Raw genomic sequence first — 21,172 nt, forward strand, 5'->3', positions numbered from 1 at the left:
AGTTCTCCTACCACTCCACCTATCCTTTATGCACTTCTGCTGCCCACCCCTTCCTCTTGCTGAGCGGTCATCTCGTTCAGTTCCTGCAACTCGTTGCACGTGATGCTAATGCTGTTCTAAACATTGTTAATTGTGTTGCAGATTGTGCAGTTACAATTTAATTTGATGATATACCGATAAAAATCTTTCCTTTTGTAGAAACATTTATAATGACATAAAGAGAACCATTTGCATCCACTGTGACGTGAAAAAATCATGAGGAAGTGCAAAATCCACTTCACCGCAACTGAAGCATTTGCAGGTGAAACAGAAGTCAGAATGTGAAGAGAAAGTGACAAAATTTTGGAGAAACTTATGTGGGGAATATCAAAATTCAGTCAATGGATTATCCGAAAATTAAAACCTGTTTTCATTTCCGAACGCAAGCGTAACAGTTTACATCCTGAGCCTGTAAAGATTTTATCGTTTTCAAAAAATAATTTGAAAGCTTATAAATATGATTTTTTTAATCAGTAAAAATATTAAAACAAGTATGTAAATAAAAATAGCAATCCTTTGTATGTACCCAGAAGAAACTTGAATAATTACTCAGTTTTATAGCAGACAATGGAAATGCATTAGGATCCGATAATATCCGAAGATGCGGATCTGAAAATCAAGGATCCGATCTGGATCCATCCATCCCTAATTAAAAGTGATAGTAATTGTAATTTCAATCCTACTGGTTACGTTTTCAAAGAGTAATTTATCATTGCAATAAATAACAAATCTGACTGCATGGTAAGTCCTAAGCATACGAACAAGATGCATTCCAAGACCCTGTTCATAAGTTGAAAAACCCTTGCAAGGTTAGGGATATCCTGCAGAACGCAACGCTGCATTACTACGTTGCTCGCGTTAAAACTGGCGATGGTGACAAACTGATCTGGCTGGAAAATTTTGATCTCCACGGAAAGGAATAACGGGCGAAATGCTGAACAGTTCTGGACTTCAAAACGGACATATGTGGCGTTACGTCGTTAAATCTTTGAGATTGTGAAGCCCCAGACACAGGGAACTCCAATCGTCTGTCACCAGGTGGTTAAGGGAAAGACTCCACAAACAAGAAATCAGCATTCAAGAAACAATTGTCACAAATTTACGGGTTATTTTCAATCAATATCTATTAGAAGTACAAATATTCAAAATCAGAATTACTACAGAAAACAACGATGATAACTAATGATCCCATAGGAAGCATTACCAAAAACTAAGTACAAGCTGTGTAATTTTGTAGAAATCACCCATCTCACCCAAGACATCTATGCACCGCGAGCGCCGAAGCAAGAGAGACCTTGAGAGCTCCGAAACGTGTCAGGGTGGAGGGGAGGGAATTTGCAAAGAAGTGGAGGGGTAATAGGGCGATGTTCAAATTAGCTGCAAATCCGAGTAAATCTGCCATGTAGGCGCCCCTGTCGACTGGCACCACTGCAAAACGTCCGTCATCCAAGCCAGGGTTGGAGGGGGAGAACCGCGTACTGCCGAAATTTCTCTCCTCAATCTTCTGGGTTGGAGACATAACCAAGTGGGGTGATAGCTGGTAGAGGCATGTCATTGGAATTCATGGAGGGGAGAGACATAGTGGGATGAGGTGTTGGAGGGAGAGAGAATTGTGATAGTACAAGTGGAGTACTTCTCACTCCAAACTGCATACTTATGCCTCAGCACCCACTTCCCCTTGATTGCCAAGGAGTAGGTATTCCTCTGCTGTACTACCTATATAAGTCTTGATCTCCAGGTGGGCTGGCGTCGGAGGGCTTGCATCAGAGGGCTAGCGTCGTAGGGCAGCATCGTAGGACAGCGTTCGTAGGACAGAGTTGGGAGACAAGAGTTCCGAGACTTAGAGTCTCCGAGCCTTGATGCGAAAATCCTTAGCGCAAAAAGTACTTAGTGGGCACTGAAAGTTCACAAGTGGAGGAGAGCCTGATAGCATTTTATTCAATACTTTTTCCATCACCTGCCATTTTATATGATTGTTACAGGATTCCCAAGTTCAAATGCCCTGGATTTTTTCTGATAAAGCCCTCACTTCCCCTGACTTAGTAAGCACTTCCCTTTCAATCATTGCATTAAATTTTTGCTCACCTCGTCCAATCACACCTGTTATTCATATTTGCCCAGGTAATACACATAATTCTTCTTATTCGGCTTATGTTGAGTAGATTGCAGTATGCTCACATTTTTTATGAGAAATACAAGGCAAAGCTGTAATAGAGGAAATTTTTCTGGGACAATAATAACCTAATATCCTCGGTGTAACATCTGCAGAGAGAGGGAGCTAGAGGGAGAAAAAAACTCACATTTTGAGCAGTAATAGAGAAAGAGGAATAAAGAAACGAGACCAGCTAGTTAGGGAAAATAGCAACTAGTAGGGGGTAGGCCTTGTTGTTGTTATTGGCCAATACCACGGTCCTTCACTGCCTAAAGTGACCTTCACGTGCACGACTTCAGTATCTAGTTGAGTCCTGATTATGTAGTATCGAGCCCTTATGATCCACCTCCACTATTCCTTTGTCAGCCATCCAGCTCCACTCTGGCACTCGACCACAATCAAAACTTGGTATATAACTACTATTCCTCAATTCACTTCTCATTAAGAGTTGCATTTTTCTTTGGACCCAATACTGAGGGCAAGAAGCCATGTAAAATTTAGTGATCTTCCTCTTTTGCATCTGCGCACAAGTGTCAATCAGGACACAAGCGATTGTTAGCCTCTTGTCAGCATTGCCCATCGCAAGGGCCCAGCACCAACAATCCCTTCAGGGTTTGCCACCTGAGGTTCATTTCTGCAGGTCGAAGAACAAGGGGTCCCTCATGGAAAAATGGGTTACAGGCACGAAACTAGGTAATTAGGTACTTAGATCCTAAGCCATGAGAGCACAGGAAATTGTGCAATTTGTCATGATACACAACCATCATACCAAATTTGAACAAAAGGAAAGGGATGTTAGAGTGTTCCTTGTCAGTTTCTAATGCAAAAGTATCAGCAGATGGGCATTTGAAAATTCGCAGAGATTTTTAGGTTTTCCACAAATAATTTCTAGTTTATTCCAGCAATGGGTGACTTGAATAGTCAAATACTTGAATAATGAAGTATTCATGATATTTGATGATTAATGAAGAAATTTGCCTCTAATATATGGCTTTGAATTTTTTGCAATATGTAATTGGTATTACTTGCATCACCAAAATCAATATTCCTATGTATTTTTATATTTTCTCTGAAATTTAATCAAACGATACAACAAGATTGAATTTTTCAAACCCATCATAGATTATAAGGCTACCTAAATCAAATTGAACATTCTGAATCAAATTGTTTCAGCAGTGTACATTAAAAAGTACCTTGGATAACAAGAAACGTAGCAGGCAGCCACTGAAACGGGCGCAAAGTCATTGACCCATTCCATTTGTTTCAGATGTACAAGCAGTCTAATTGATATATACTGCATTTACTCTGTCGACGTCTATCAATAGATATGTAGATAGATATGCAGAATAAAATATGTACTCCAACACCTAGAAAAATGAGATATTTTTGTCAAGAGTCCAGAGATTTCATGAGACATTAAATTATTAAATATTTGATTGATATTCTCGGAAAAATTTATTATTTGAGCTGTTTATTTGAATTTGGAAAGAAAAGCATTCCACTAGTTTTTCCATGAAGAATGTTGATATTTTTGTTGTACCTGTTAATTACATGAAAATGCTTGACATTATTTTCAGATGATTACACCTATGGTTTATTTTAAAGGGGAGGAAAATAAACAAAAACAGCATAGTAAAAAGCTTTAATTAGTTTGAGAGAAAAGCACATGACTACCCTTTCTCCAATTTAAATAGCATTATGTTGGCACTTAGGAGCAACATTATATTGACATAACCGCCATACATTTCCATTTGCATCAATAAACAAGGATCAAAAATTAAATAGACTGAAGTAATTGACATTTTTCAGCGTTAATTGCAGAGGGAGGTTGAAATTAAAAGAAACCAAATTCCATTATCTAGAAACTCCAATAACATTGCACTCTAGGCTGTAAGAGGAATGCTAAAATAAATGTGACAACAAAAGGGAAATCTGATTATGCAGCTTAAAGTGAAGGTATTCTCACAAGAGTTTGACTCTATAAACTAATTTAAATGTGATTACAACCTGTAACCTTAAAACAGTATTTTTTCAATCATCCTAGAATTGTTTTTAAATGTACCACACATTTTATATAATTTACTGATTTCTATACTCATATGCTAGTGCATTAGCTCAACACCTCATCTCTATATAATACTTAATGACATACCTCATATCTGAATCAATGCACTCATTGCTTTCTGATCCTTAGAAAAATAAATTATTATAATTACATCCCCTAAATATGGACTTCAGGTAATTTGTAAAAACGGCTATTAAACGGCAGTTATTGTTGCTGCTCTTTATGGTATTAAACTCATTCATTTTTTTAAGATTAGATTAGATTTTTTAAGATATATATTCTGGAAATTATTCCAGCATTTTTTTTATCCCCTGCATTGCCATTAATCCCATCCTGGTTTGCGTGTTTAGTCCACATGTGATAAATAGCCCAATAATGGACCTCTTACATTCAGAAATTCCAAACCAGTCAGTAAGCCACATATACAACATTTCGTAAATGTTCATTCATTACCTACAATGGTAAATATCTCCAATTAACCTGGTGTACAATATTGTTTTCATGTTTGTTGTTTAAATTATGTAAAAGAGACTTACGGAAAATATTACATTTGCATATATTCTTGTAGACTGCTCATTAAAATCCACATTATGCACTGATCTAACCAACCAGTACACGAATTTATGGGTGAATAGTAAAAGAAAAGTATAAAAACAGAATAAATAACATTTTTAATTGGAAATAAGCTCAACATGTCCACACAATCATCAATCAACAAAATATATACATCCCAAAAGGAGGAGAGACAGAGATCAAAATGCAAAAATTATTCATGGGAAAATAGATTTAGATAGAAAATTTCAAAAGCAAAGGTGTAACTCAAAATTGTATCATTTGTCACGACAATGGGGAGTCATATAATTGAAATTATGTAATTAAATCAGCAGGTGCATCAAATTTTTTAAATAACATTTCACTCATCTCTATTTCGCTGGCCACAATGATAAAATAACTAAATAGAGCAATAGAGGTTATTCCCTGAGAAAATAAAATATTAACAATGAGCTGATGACTTTGAATTCAAATATTGAGATACTGCTATCACACACACTTTTCTCTTAGATAAATATATAGGAACATTTCTTTTGAACATTATAGGCACATTTATATACAGACAAAATTTTCACCTGTTAAATGTTTATATCACTGTATCTCACATGATAAAAGAGTGAAACACTTCCCTGGAGATGTCTTCATGATTCAACTTCACTGTAAGCAACACTGTTCTGCAAATGTCAAAATAAAATTTCCATTATCACATTCTAGTCTTCTAGCCCACTTGCAGAAAACAAAGGAGCAGAATTTGAAGCAATAGCACACACTGACTACAAAGATGATTCTGACATAAGTCCTATATGAATGTGCAATCAATTATCCAAGGTGAAACATCAATGCTAAAATTAATCAAGCATCACGCAATAAAACAAGTTAAAAGCTTGCAAAAATATATATGAATCATGTTCAAGGGTTTGGGTGGAAAAAATAAAACCTTAGAAGAAAAAATTGCAACATGTTCTTCATGCTTATCACAGAAAAAAACAACCAGTATTTTACAGCAAGGCATAACCAGTATTTCACATAAAAGTTCTTGCAAAAATAAAGCACATCATGCGACTAAGGTATGAACGCAAACAGAAGTTTTGATCTTCAATGAACTTAACAATTATGGTTTTTACTAGAGATGGGTCGGATAGCAGATTTCTCAAACTCGAATATCGAATTTGAATATTAACCCTTTCGTGCCGAATGCCTCACCTGTGCGGCGAGGATTTTCTTCCCTAAACAACAAATGCCACACCAGTGCGTCCTGAATGTTCTTACCCTAACCAACGGATGCCGTGCCTGTGCGGCACAGGCCGAAAAAAGTGACTGTCGCGGACACAATAGACCCACGGACGCAGTCGCCCCTCACGATCCGCCTTAGCGCGAGCCCAGTCCCATCTTCAGCCGCTCTGGTCGACCCTTTCCTATCCTCTCCACGCGGTCAACTACTGTTATTTGCAGTGTGTTTTCCAAAAAAATATTTGTTGCTTACTTTTGAAATTCAATGCTAGAAATGTATTCATCTTTTTTTGCTCACCACATGGAAATTTCAAACAAAATTCTAACGTTAATCTCAACGGAGTTATAGAACAACTAGTAAATACATAAAATCCGTCTAAATAACGTTAGAACTTCGTTTAAAATTTCTGCACGCTCAGAAAAAAACACAAAATTCGTTTTGAATGTAAAAAAATCAGTGCGAGCAACAAATATTTTCATATATTTTGCATTAACATTTTAGCCAGTTGACCGCGAACTCGTGCTAGGAAGGGGCTTTTAATCCTTCTAGGGTCTGGGACAGAGGCCGAGGAAAGGGATGGGCGCCGTCTGAGTTGGGTCCAAAAATAGTTAGGGAGGGAACCACTGCCTTCAGTTGACGCAAAAATGCTTCGTACAAGGTAAGTAAAGAAAACTTTCAAGAGACTCGTATTGAGGAAGAATTTCCCTGAACCAAGGTCCGGCGCAAAAGGGTTAAATCATTGCTCGAATACCTCGAATTTCCAATACCTCGAATACTAAACGATGAATGCGGGAATGTTTGACACGGTTGCCTATGCAGCAGGAAACACAAGATTTTGGGGAGTAATTTTGATTTCCTTTAATGGATTCGAACAGGAATTTAGCTGATTAATGGAATATTTTAATTTTATGGAAACAATTGGGCATATAATTGATTCAACTAACATCTCTTTCAAATATTCTAAGGGGACAAACCACCTCGCGAAGAATGATTGCATGCCGTCTCGGCATTTACACTGCTACGATGGATTTGTCTGATGCATACATTCTTATCTACCAAACGCCATATCATCGGTGCGCCCATCTGATACTCGGCTTCATCCAACTTCTTATTTTCAACAGATAGCTCGCTTTACCCTCACTCCCACTGTCAAGTGCTAGTGGACAATCCGAGGCGTTTTACAAAAATACACGCGCTTCTCCACCGGATTTTCTTCGATTATTTTCAGTCCATCTTTGGAAGTTCTCACGAGATAAGAAGATGAATTCGAATTGCTATCAGGGAGAAACCAAATATCCTGAGAAAATATCCCTTCGTCTGTGACTGTAACAATAGAGATTTATAGCACAACTCATAAATTGCAACTTGATATATGTTTTCAGAAAAAAATACCGCATCAACTTCTGAGAAACTCTGCTGCTCATATTGAGTCTTCCCAGAATGCTAAGTCTCCGTCGTATTTTGACATTTATTTCCTTGGGTAAAATGCTTTAATAAAGTCACAAACACGTCGTGTTTGGTCTTATCCTTTTTTAAATTAGCGCACATTACTAATATTTCAATCCAATAAAGGTGTAATATCAATTGCCGAAAGTCATTGTTAGACACCTTTTGGGCTAATAGGTGATTCATGCAGCAGTTGACCTCCAGAAACTGGGAACTTAGAAGCAGGTAGGCTGAAAAAGGCCAGTGGGTGAGAAAAAGGGGGGCGCAAAACACGTTTCTATTGTTCTCGCGTAACTTGATATTTTTTCGAAGCTAAGGTCTTTGAAATATGATCCCTGCGCGAGCTGGGAGCTTTTTTTTATTTCTGAGAAGAGGAAAGCCTCAGAGGGGGGGCTAGTGCTGAATGGAGGGGGATAGCGGATCTTGGGAAATGCGCTAATGTAACTATCCCATGGTACTCATGCAGCAGTTGACCTCCAGAAATGGGGAACTTCGAAGCAGGTAGACAGAAAAAGGTCAGTGGGGGAGAAAGGGGGTAGGGTGAAACATGATTCTATTATTCTCCGGTAACTTGATATTTTCTTTTGAAGCTTTTGATTTATGGTCTTCGTAATACGAACCCTGCACCAGCTGGGGCCTTTTGTTTGATTTCGGAGAGGAGGAAAGCATCGGAGGAGGGGTCGAGGGCTGATGGATGGATGGGGTAGCGTATTTTGGGAATTGTGCTACGCAGTTACTATCCCACGGCACTGAGGTTCTCCTGGTGGGGGGAATTGGGTATTTTCGGATTTTTTCACCCGATCAATTTCGGTTCCCCACGTCGAACTCTTTTCACCGCTCTAATCCACGAATTTGATGTAATTCCTCAACTTGCCTAAAACGGCGCTGCGTGCACTAAACGACTACAGTTCTCTACAATTTTCCGAGTCAACTACCAATGACGTGCGTGCGACAGTGTATGATGCGAAATTCAAAGTATTCGAGACAGTACCTTTAGCATAACTATTCGAGACCTCGAATATCTAATACTTTCTAGTACTCGAGGTATTCGAGTATTTACGGATACTATTCGCACATCTCTAGTTTTTACAAAATATGATGGAAAAATTAGAATTATCTCCATGCATCATAGGATAAGAATACAGCATATATGTATTTATAGTTTGCTAATATTGCAACCAAATGCTTCTGCTTGCTTTCAATTGCCACAAATCAATCTTTCAAATAAGAATCACATCATATTATTTATACCCAGAGAAGTATGTACTTGAGTTACCAGTGAGAAAAGAGAGCACAATCTAATAACTTATGAGAATTAATTTCACAGTGCCAGAACACACTTCCAGTTTCCTTTCTCTGTGACCATCAGAAAACCATATGAGATGGTGTCGCAAGTTTCTTAGCTTTGGCTGGACATAACGATATAAAAAGATGCCACAGCAACAAATAATAAAATTGCATAACAATGATAGCTAGAAACCACAATAAAAAGGACATCATTAAAGAAGTACTTTTCCATCGTGAGGCATTGGAATGGAAGAACACCATTGCTTTCATATCACCATCATCATGCCAACACAAACTGTGAAGTGTAAATTGCCAACAATTTTTTGGGGGTGAAATAATTGTGTGTTAAAATGAAGGTTAGATTAGCAATAATATGCATTTTTACATGCAGTTTGGATGCACTACTATCAAATTTGTGAATGATGAATTAACAAGCTCAGAGAACAGAATTCATGATTTATATTGCAACTTCTTACCTTTATTTCCAGCTGCACTTCCTTCCAAGTGTAAGAGAGAGATAAATGCTTTGGCATTCTCAGCCCTATCTAGCCAACTTTTAATCTGCAAGAAGAATGGAAAAATATCGTGAAATTATGAGAAGAAATAGACTCATTTTATAGAAAAACTAAGATAAAAATTAGGGGCACAAGAGGAGCTAAAATCATCACGTTGGATAGCAAGCTAGGGTAATTGCTGGAAATTACTAACTGTAAATAGCAGACACCAGTCACTGACTGAACACATAAAATATTAATCCACATCCAATCCTGCCTCGTATCATAGGTTAAAGACCGCAGAGTGCAGTGGCTAGAAGATAAACCTATCAGTGACCCACCAGTGAGTTATGATGAGGTACTCCGATGACCCACCGTAGGGTCCCACAAAAGTCTAAACCCACGATGGGAGTTATAAAGCCATCTCTGTCCAAAAACAAGCAGTTGATACCATGCTCCAAATTCTAATACGTAACCTTGGAAAACAAAGCCCATATACATAACTCTAACATCTATTTACATCTTATCCTGTGTTTGTTTTAGCAGAAAATATCCCGATAAATTTACTGCTAGAGTAAATAAAGAGATACCCAGGATCAAATGACTTGAAGGCAACTAGTTAGGAATGGTGACCCCTAACAAGAATACCAGCAGAGAAAGAAGAAGATAGTCTCATATTTTAGATAGCTTCAGGGACTCATTGAGAGCATTCTTCACCTGATCACAGGTCTTTTTAGTGGCGATGATGTCATTGTACTCATATTCCCCCTCTTTCACATACTTCAGCAAACTTTCTTTGCAGGCTAGCACCTGGCTATGACTCAAGCTATCATTAATACCTTTGTTTCTGCTTCCACTTCCACCACTGTCTTCACTTACACCAATCCCTTCCTCTCGCGTTCGACCTTGACTGGTCGCAGCTAAAATATGCCTGAGTGCAATACTTTGCTTTTGCAATAATTGTGCATTTTCAAAATGAAAAATTCATTGAAAACTTGTTGATAACATTTACTTCATTTAAAAATTGTTTACCCATAAAGACACTTTAAAATTTATCTCCAGTTTTTTTTGCCACTCATTGCCTTCTGCAATACCAGAGCAAACATCTAGGTAAACTGAAACATTCCTTGTAAGCAATTACAGAAAATAATTAGGCCTTACAAAGGAATTCTGATGGAAATAATAAGCCTTGAGTATCCTCGCATTAAAATATGACAATCCCGGTGTTTTTGCATCTGATTTTATTTCTTGTTAAGATTCTAGATAACATTGAAGGAGAGTGAAACCAGATCAGGGATAATCCACAACACAGATAATTATCTGTACATGGATAGTTGGAAGCTTACTTTATTTGGAACCGAGTGTAATGGCAGGTGTAATTTCACCTAGTAATGGAAAAATGGGGATTGAGCTTCTACGGCCTCGAAAGATTAAAGAAGAAAAGGAATTTCTCAATTGGTCGTATAATTCTCCCTGCTCGTCTTGCGTGTGTTTTCCTCGTCCCCTTGCCGACCCCCCGACGACGCTCTTTTGGAGCAAATCTTTTTTCTCCCGGAACATTGAAGCCATCCACAGGTGAGTGAATGTGTGAGTGATTTCTTATTGAGTGCAAGTGTTTCTACGGATCACTGGCTGTCTTTAACAGGCCCATCCTGTGAAGATTCCCGGTTTTTTGTGGAGCAAGAATCCTTAGCGGAGGTCCCTACAGCCCCCACAAAGGATCTTGTAGTGTATGTTTGTATTAGTGATTGTGTGAGTGTGTGTGTTTTTTGGGCTTTCCGGTTGAGAGGCTGGTGTTTGGTCCCTGTGGGGAATTTCTCCCCCTTCCCGCACACCAACGCAGTAAAATTTTTTCGACTTGCAAGGTGGACGAGCAGGGAGAATTATACGGCCAATTGAGAAATTCCTTTTCTTCTTTAATCACCTAGTAATACAAAAAAATTATCGGCAAAGCTAAAGCCATTCACCAGCGATACTTGGGAGTGGACGAATTATTCAATACATGCCTGTTGATGAAGAAGTTCCCTCCTGGGTCCTTGAGGCTCCTTGCTGAGTATAGGGATCATGATGTTCAGAGCTGACTCAAATTTCTCCAATGCATGGTGGTACTGTCCCTCCAAAAGATACTGCTCTGCACATTTCCCAATGTCCAATGCAGTGGCGAGCAAAGGGGTGACAGTGGCCATGTGCTCTGCAAGTAGGAGAGGACAAAAGTTGCAACCAAGGTGAGAAAGAGGAGATATCCTTTTGGTGAATTATTTTCAACAACAAATGGGACACACATTCATTTGATCCCACAATCATAATTCATCAAAATAATTCTGAAGATGAAAGGGACAGATAAGCCAGGGGGCATCTGGTAGTAGGTTGGCAATCGGTGAGGATCCCGAGCTAAGGGGGCCTCCACAATGCTCGCGTCTATCGTGAAGCATACATTAAAGGTGAAATACAAAAAGACTCAAAATGGTTTTAAACTGATACATAGATTTTTACTGAATACTGATACAAAATATCACATTGTCTGTTGCTTAAAATCTTAAATACATACTAGAGTAAGAACTCAAACAGTAAAACTTTGAGTATTCCACTTAGACTCAAAGTTAAACTGGACCCCACACATTTCAGAGGTCAAAAAACAAAACTTTGGACCACAATGGCCAAACAATCAGTGCTGTGAACCCAAGGAAAATTTCCATGAGAATTAAGAAACGTGGATAGTCTCATAATTTGCAGTCTGCATAAGGGCCTGCAAACCTAATGGCCAGTGGTTTTTTATTTACAGTCCAAAGTATTTTTTCCCATGGCTATTTATACTAATAAAATACATTCTAAAACTAACATAGCACATTCTGAATGACATATTCTGAGTGGTACGTTAAAATATCAAGCATATAAATATAAATTAAAGAATGAGTTAATATCATCTATGGAATTTCAGATAAAATATATTTTTAAAATGTTTTTGTTGTTTATCCCTGACATTACATAACTTTCTAGATAATGAAATTCCTTGAATTCCCATACACGATGAAACTCCATGACTTTCCAGGTTTTCCAGAAGTAAGGCCACCCAGTTAATCATTGATTTTTTGTTTCCAAGACAGAGGGGAAAAATGAAAATTGGCCTCATTTTCCATGTAGTGGATTGAGCTGAAATTTTTGATGGCTGAGCAGTATGACTGCTGATAGACTTCAAATGACTGAATTAAGCACTTAAGTCACCCATTTGCCATTATATACGAGGTTTACAACAACCACTAACCCAGCTTAGGTAAGGTGGAAGAAGAAGCAATTACATCATGCATCACAGCTCTTGCCACATTGCTGCCACCAGCTGAGTCTGGCCCATTCAGGAGCAGTTTCAAGTCTTCTGCCCTGTTGATGTATTCATCCACTTTGGCCTTCAACGCCATTCTCTTCTGAGCGTCTACTTCCGCTAACAAGGAGAGAAATTAATAAAGCATAAATAGTTACATCATCCATGAAAAAAGCAACGTTCTCAAAGGGAATATTTAACCCAAAAACATCAAGAATTCCACTTGCCCTTCAACGGGCAAGGAGATCAAATTGATTCCCCTGAGTTATTGACATAGTCTATTATGTTGATCTAGGCCTAACATTTACACCTATTTTATCATAGCCTAATTAATGGGAAACCCTCAATGCCATTACCAACAGCTGGCCTAGAGGAATTCATCTTTAATACTGTTACAATTGCATTGATTTTTATGCAAATACTCTCAAGAGTGAGTTTGTTTCGTGAGATCGTTTTCACAACAGCTTAGAAGTCTCCATTTCAAACTATAGGAACGCTATGCCCATCCTGTCCAAACGCAACCTGCAAAACACCCCCGTACGGCAAACCCTCATCCTCATCCAGTCAAATTCGTTACACGGAGGTTTTAATACACTACTTGACACGTAGTTTTTTTTTAAGTCAAAAGGATGGTAGTGCTGAATTTTTGACTGATTAGCCTGTAACTGAGACCATAAGGACCAGGGTTGGTCAGCTACCATGAATGACCGTGACCCATCATTTTGATCGATATTAAGTACTCATGACACTAAAGGGTCATAGATGATTACTCCAAATCATGATCTCTAATTCAATGATTTGCATTGAAATAATTATTGAGATTTGATAAACGTGTATTCCAAAGTAGCAAAAGATATAATACTGAGTTAGTATTAACCTAAACGAAGGATGTAATCTTTCGAAGAAAAAGGAATGCAACTCTAACACCGTAAATGGTGTTGTATATAATTGTATCACACAATGTATTTACTTTAGGCATGTGAATTGACCATAGTTCACTAATTGCTCACATAACAAATAACAGAAAAGTAATTCTTTTTACTATAAGAAATTGTCCTTCAGATCAATGTCGTGGGATATATTTCAGTGGTTCATCCTCCTTTCTCATTCATCTCCATGGGTCAAGTTCATAGTAGTGATTTAGCTCTTCAAATCATTATAATTAGAGCATAGCTTATCACATTTAAGGCTACATTCATTCATAATATTTTTGTAACAAGCGTGATATTGTAAAAAAAAACCGCCGTGTTGTATGTTTAAATAAATAAATCAAAATTAACAATGTGGTGAGGTGAGGAGGCAATAATGGTAGTGAGGGATGCAGAAAGAAAAACTAAGAGAGTCGTGTATTGAGAGAGAACTAAGAGATAGACGTGTTCTAAAAAGATCGGGCGAAAAGCTATCGTAGTATAGTGTATTGAGAGAACTTAAAGAGAGACGTGTTCTAAAAAGATCGGCAGAAAGAAGAAAAGGACGCAAAGAAAAAGGAGGCGCCTACGAGAGAGAAAGATCGCAGAGGAAGAGATACTCAAGTCAGTTCGTAAAAATCTTTTGCCTTTTACCAAAGATTTCCGTGGCGGGAGTTCAGTTGTATGTATAAACAATTTTTGATTATGCCCATTGGAACAGAAAGGGAAATTACGTAATATATATGTATAATATCAGATTATTAATTGGGCCCAATTAGTCTTCTTTACGACATATTGAATATTATTTGTAAAAAGTGATTTTGGTGCATGTTATTTCTTAATTAAGTGTATTTCTGTACCCCAGGGTAACACAAAATAAGAAGTGGAAGGTGAGTTTCGTTACAATATACAAGCACTAAAACCAAGCATTAAGGATATTAATCTCTCATTTCACAACAAGGTACCTACTCCTTAACGAATATATACATTGCCACAACCTAGGTATTACCAGCTCTCTCTGCCATGTTAAGAATTGGCAGGTGTTATTGAATTCATTCAAAAGTTACAGGATCGCCCTAACTGTGCCAAAGTCAATATCTTGACAGAAGCTTCTTAATTTCAGCAATGACAGGCTTATAATGCAAAGAGGCTCTAAGCCTTCATCTTTAATGACATATATGTATCTAAAATAATCCGAACACTCATTCTTTTTAGCGTTAAGTTTCGATTCTGCTTTAAAGCTCAATAAGGCATGAAACTAGAAACCAAATCAACCCATACCTAATATGTACTTACTAGCAGGTAGCTTCAATGTCAACTTACCATTGATGGTAGGAATGAAATATAACAAGGAGTCACAGTATAACTTGAAAGCCTCATTCCACTTCCTTTCTGAATCCTTCACCACTGCTTCTTTCACAAGAGCTATTGCTTTTTGGTAAGATTCTTCTGAAGGCATATGCTCTAAATCGAGAAATGGATGCTTAAAGAAATCCTCAAAATCAATTCTACTATTAGGGTCATGCTGCAGTAATCCAGCTAATAAGTCACGACAGTCTTTCGATATTTGCGAGGCAGGAGGCACCTGTAAAGATAAATAAATGCATGTGATATAAAATTAAATAAACAGATATCTGTTTCACAAAAAAGAGGCCAGATAGTAACTTTCTCGGAGATGAAACACATTTATAAAAATAAAACAGAGTAAACCTTTTGGCAGAGAATACCTGTCAACTAGTACATAAACAATTTATGTCACTTTTACAGGATAAAAGCTTTAACTAGGAAATTATGGATTGTGCTACCATCCAAAGATACCTCAAAATAAATATGTATTCTCATGCCACCACTAGCAAAAAAAACTTGACAGAAAATGTACACCAGAAACAAGACACACAAGGAAAAGGAACAATTCGTTAGGAGTGCATATCTTTGCATGCGCTAAATATTGAAATTGCAATATATATCACTCCGAAGATTTTAATAATACGGAAATCACTAAATTACATGATACATTTTGCTAAAAAATAAAATAAGTTTCCTCTATCACTACTAGCAATGACCAGAAAATTGTCCACTACAAATGGAGTCTTTCATTTCAGACAAAATTTGAAGAAAGTTCTTTTTGAGCAAATTCAATTATATACCTAGTGAAATCCCCAGATCAAGTCAAGGGTGGACAATGAATTTACCATGCTATCTAGATGCAGCAGTTCACAAAATGTGTATTGAAAAATGTCCTCACCTCAATCTTAAGCCTGGCCTTGATTTTATCAGCAAGCTCTTGGAAATTTTGAGAGGAGTAGGGAGCTCTCCCAAAAAGGCACTCATACGCAATGACGCCAACAGACCATAAGTCAACTCGTGCATCGTACTCAGCATTGAGAAGCATCTCCGGAGCCATATATAATGGAGAGCCACGCAGTGAACACTCTTTATCATCATCAGATAGGTACTGGGCAAATCCAAAATCTGCACACGGAATAAAAATAATTTCAACAAGTATTGAATATTAGTACTGATGCACAAAAATAAAACAAATTCTTTTTACAATGAAAATAAGTATTGTAAAATTATGATTCCATTTTTACAGAGTACATAGATAGAGTTTTCAACCATGAAAGTGTGTTTATTAATTCATTTTTAAGCAGATAATGTAGGCAATTCACCATACTCCATAGGGAATTGGACAGATAAGAGAGGACAGTATAAGGGAAACTAACCATTCAGGAGTGGGTATTGGATTTAATGAGGCAAAAAGGAATGTTTCCCAGCAAAAATATTAAGGGAAGGTCTGTTATTTAACTCATGTTCCAAGGGAATTTTTTTCCCATAGCTATTCATGTGAATACATTTCCATCTTGAGGTTAAAACCTAGGAGACAACTTACAAAGGAGATTGAGATTTGCAAGCCTGGACACTAGTAGTAAAAATCAAATTTTGTAAAGGAAACTAAGAATGTAACTTACCAGCTAATTTTAGTTTTGGATTGACTCTGGATGTTAACAGCAGATTCTGAGGTTTTAGATCCATATGACAAACATTCTTGGATCTCAAGTACTTCAAAGCTGATGCCAATTGTTGAAGGAATCTCTTACAAGTTGCTTCAGGTAGTTTTTGGCGTCTCTTGATAAAACATGAAAGATCCCCTCCCCCACAGAACTCCATAATAATGTATATACATCTGTCAATTGATAGAATGAGAACATCGAATAAAAATTGCTGCCAGCCATACTTTATAAATGACAGAGTCCTTACCCTTCCTTGCATCTTAATCCAAAAGGCTCTGGTATTTGACAAAAGATATCATCAACTATTCTATCTCAGCCAAGAAAAACACAAGAACCATAAATAGCAACTGCAAGACATCGTATTAATAGTAATGAATTACAGTTGACCTCGTGTTTACGAAGTTCACGGGACCGAAAAACCGGAGGTTCGTAATAACGAAGTTCGCATCAACGTTTCTTTTAAGAATCATAGAAAAAAAAAATACTTTGTCAAAATTTCTTTTCTCTTTATTCTCCCCCAGTTATAACCTTCAGAGTCAAGTGTATTAAATACGCGATTAAAGTATGCGCAAGCCCTCGATATACGAAGAAGATGCGTTCAGAGACCTTGCTCGTAAGTTGATAAACATATACAAGGCATCGAGGAGAGTGGATATCCCGCAGAATGCACCACAATCATACCTTAACTCACGATTATGACGAACTGATCTACCTTGCAACGTAGCCGGAGCCGAAAAAAATCGCTGTCCGCGGGAAGAATGAATGGGCGAAACGCTGAACAGTTCCTGACTTCACTCCGGATTAAATGATACTCTGTTCAATTATGCCCAAAGTGCGAGTTCCTCTACGTCAAGCCGTGTTGAATCTGCAAACTCCAAAGGCATCAAGTGTGAAATTTTGGGCGTGCTTGAATTTTTCGAATGTTCGTACCTCTGAAAGTTCGTAAATCCAATGTGCGTAGGAAGAGGATTGACTGCACGTCCAATTTACGAGCGTTAATGAGTGGGTCACCATAATTCCACAGGAATGAAGCTTATTATATGATGTTGCGTGCATATTGAAGTATCTCCTAATGAAAAAGGAACCAAGATTGACGCTCTTGAGCACAGTGCAAGAAAAGAACTTCAACGTAGATCAATGATGATAACGTAGCGTTGCATATATACACCTAAATGCCGTTGCTTTTCGCGGAACTTCGTAATAAAGTTCATTTTGTAACCGCCGGGACCGGGACTGTGGTTCGTAATGTCGTAATAACGTTTCTTTTAATATAGATTGGATAGGCCTTCTCGTTGGGACCAACAAATTGCTCCGTAATAACGAGGACTTCATAATAATGTTGTTCGTATTAACGAGGGTCTACTGTATCACTCACCAACCCTTCCCCTACCTTAGCATTGCACAAAACTATAATAAACTACCCAATCATCTTAAAACTACGGAGAAAGTGAGTTCTTATGGAACAAGTGTCAAAGCTCATCACATACAAATAGGGTGGACCGGAAAAATCGATTTTTTAAATATCCATCTTGCCCAATGAAAAAAAGTTTTGGGACTAATAAAAAATAAGGCTTGCAAAATCTGAGACTTCTAGGTGAACCCCTGACCCTCGCTAACCACTCGAGTGGCCACTTCATTGACCATAGGGTCCTTGCATGCGTTCTCGCATCTGAAAATATCGCCAACAATACAAAATATTTCATCTCCCCTCCAAAAGTTGGCAACGTTGATTTGTGTAACACTAACGAGATGCCAAAAAGGACAAGTCATCTCATTATGCATTCTTTTTTACCTTCTACCATCTGCTGATTTATATTATCAAAGATGAGCGCCCTTCTAGGAGCACACGCAGGATGAATTTTGATGCATTTGGGGGTGGTAAGGGGAGAGACAAGTGGGGAGGGGCCTGGTGCTCTTCTATCTGCAACGTTGCGTGGGCATTGGAATACATATTCTCTTTGCGGGCACACACTCAAATTTTGCATTTTGCGGCTTAACGGTGGCAGGTATTTCAAAATGCACAAAATTTTTGACCTGAAGGCAAGTAACTCAGCAAATTCTTTAGGGAATGACCATATAATATTAATTTTTCGATTTTTGACCCTCCCCCCATGAATGGCATTTGAGCAAGGGTCAGGGGTTCATCCAGAGGTCTCAAAATTTTCAGCCCTTATTTTTGATCAGTCCCACAACTTTTTTTCATTGGGTCACATGGATTTGAAAAAAATAGATTTTTCCGTTCCGTCCTAATACACAACCCTCATTTATACCGACCCGATTTCTAAAGTAAAAATTTAAGCAACAGAAATACTCTTTCAGAGATATCTCATTATATACCGTACATAAATTCATAACTGTTGTTGTATTTTGACAAACTTACAAATATTTGGCTGTCCTACAAACTGACCACACAAATGTCCATTATACATGTCATCTAGTTTGTACAAAGGTTTGCACGCTTTGCAGTTATTGCCAACAATGAAGCAGCAAAAGACTGATCTGTAGGTGAGGACACAGACAGAGTTAGGTCTTGAAACATAGGCAGCCACAGCCTCTATTTTCCAGCAGAGAACCCATAGAGACTTCATCAACTACATACACTGAGATAACAATATATCATTAACCTTATTATATTTTACCTCCTCATTAACCCCTATAAATATTATTCTTGGTATCATAGCAATAAATTCTTTATCTGAGAAAGCATTACCCAAAGCCGATACCCAAACGCATGCTAAGGCACTGAATTGCTTTCTTGATTTTGTTGAGTCCATTCTTGAGAACATCTCCCTCTAGAGGCCATTTTTTCCCATCCCCGTTTGGTGGGCCAATGGATGGTAAAGGCTTTTGTAGAATTTGAAGTTGACACAGGTATCTGGAAGTACTTTTTGAGGCATAAGGTAGAGCACTGGTTGCCTAACTGATGAGTTATATGGTGTTAATTGATGAGGACTGAATATTGGATTGGACCACAGAATAAAGTTCTTATTTACAAAATTTGGTCATATCCATCATCACCACTTAGCAGCTCTAATGAAATTACAATAGAACCACCACCTATGTAATGAATATAGAACTGATATTCCATAGTTAAGTTTTAATCAGTTCACCATCACTGATAGTATTTTTCTTCATGAATGCTAAGTTTTTAGTCGTGAGACAATTAATGCTAAAGGTTTTCTCTGTATACCCCAAAAATTTAAAGACAACAGCTTAAGAATTAAATAAGTAATATTTCAAGATAAAAGACAAAAATATGTTTGCAGTCAAGCAAGCATAATGCGTCCCTTAACCGATAACGTTGTGTGTCATCTTCCTCAGCAGTTTTAGTCTCTTCTTAGGGAAAGGTGGTGCATGCTGTACCTCACTTTCTCTATTATGTTTCCAACAGAAATTGGAGAGTTGATAAGCCAATTTTTCTCAGGGAATTCCAAGACAAAGTAAAAATTAACAAATCATAACAATCTCATGGCTGCGATTTTTTTTTCAGAGTCGATTAAATTTTTTTTAAATCTTTCAGATTTTTTCCCTCAAACTTTGACAGTTAAAAACAGAATTGCCATTTGTTTACACTCAGGAAGGAGAGTGGGGGAGAATGGTAAAGGTGCAATGGTCAAAGAGGGAAAGGAACAAGGAAGTAGGTACTCGCCATGGTGGGTGAGGAGAGAAATCTTCTGGAGGGAATATGGAGGAAACAGAGGGATGGAGCGAGTGGTAAGCAAGGAGGAGGTGCTGAAAACCTTGAGGAATTTTAGGAGCAAGAGGAAAGGGGAGGGCGAGAATAAGAGTTTATAGATGGGATGACAAGAAAAAGGTCAAGGTTTAAGAAGTGAATATCAACATGAGATGGGGACAGGCCGAGTGATTGGCGAAATGCTTCACGTAAACCAACTTAAACTGGTTTAATACTTGAGTTATAAACATCCCCGTAACTTTAAAACTCCCAAATGGATTAAGTTGTGTCGCTCAATACATTGGTACTTGCCTTGCATCCCAAGAGAAATCTTTCATTTCCACAATATGTTCATGCTTAAGTTTCTTCAGAAGGGATATTTCAGTAACAATGTTATCGACAGCTGACCCAGAGAGCTTCCCTTTGTCTACGCATTTCACTGCAACAACACCCCTGTCACCTTCCTAGTTATCGACAAAAAAAATGTTCGAGGATTAAGAATGAGCATAGGTTCCAAAAAAAGATATTTATATTTATGCATACCTTTTTAAATGCCTTATAAACAGTAGAATAGGTACCGGAACCAATTTTTTCCACTATAACGTAGCCTTCTATCGTTGGTAACGTCATGCTTGGAACATGAGTAAAACATTAAATATTCCACTGATTTAACGTTTCTCACTCTAAATAGAATGCCCAAAATGTATACCACATTATTAATTGATAATTATACACTGTCAGCTTTTCATTTATTGTGGTTTGTAGCCTAAAGAAGATGTTTGTTTTTGGTTGTACAACTATACGAGTAAATCACGATGTCTACTACATTTTGCCAAGCAACCGACAAATGATTCACGCCCCTGAGACTTTGAGTAGCTGTGTAAAATAGTGAATACACGCTTCCCCTAAAATATCAGCTCTGTCCTCAATTATTAATAATTTTCGCCAAGAGTTTTGCTACTCTAATCTTCACCGTTTAATTATTTATCAACGTTGTT

At 37.7% G+C, this 21,172-nt stretch overlaps 1 protein-coding gene and 1 non-coding gene across 3 annotated transcripts; one reads left to right on the forward strand and one right to left on the reverse strand.

The window, feature by feature from the left end:
• Positions 1–4,904: 4,904 nt before the first annotated feature.
• LOC124168359 (serine/threonine-protein kinase ULK3-like) lies at positions 4,905–21,167 on the reverse strand. 2 transcript variants are annotated; one of them, XM_046546556.1, is made up of 9 exons: positions 20,718–21,165; positions 20,487–20,638; positions 16,460–16,674; positions 15,736–15,962; positions 14,814–15,075; positions 12,529–12,702; positions 11,273–11,457; positions 9,249–9,333; positions 4,905–5,482 (listed from the first exon to the last, which is right to left on the reverse strand). In XM_046546556.1, exons 1-9 carry the CDS (start codon positions 20,802–20,804, stop codon positions 5,463–5,465), a joined length of 1,407 nt encoding a protein of 468 aa, XP_046402512.1. In that variant the 5' UTR covers positions 20,805–21,165; the 3' UTR covers positions 4,905–5,462. The 2 variants fall into 2 exon arrangements, with proteins under 2 accessions (XP_046402512.1, XP_046402513.1); XM_046546557.1 differs by lacking the exons at positions 4,905–5,482; positions 9,249–9,333 and having other exon boundaries at positions 11,282–11,457; positions 12,563–12,702; positions 20,718–21,167.
• LOC124168549 lies at positions 14,100–14,218 on the forward strand. The gene has a single exon (XR_006866973.1). It is a non-coding gene; the product is annotated as a U5 spliceosomal RNA (small nuclear RNA).
• Positions 21,168–21,172: the final 5 nt, after the last annotated feature.

Source organism: Ischnura elegans, chromosome 11, assembly GCF_921293095.1.
Source record: "Ischnura elegans chromosome 11, ioIscEleg1.1, whole genome shotgun sequence".
In the NCBI taxonomy this organism is placed as follows: domain Eukaryota; kingdom Metazoa; phylum Arthropoda; class Insecta; order Odonata; family Coenagrionidae; genus Ischnura; species Ischnura elegans.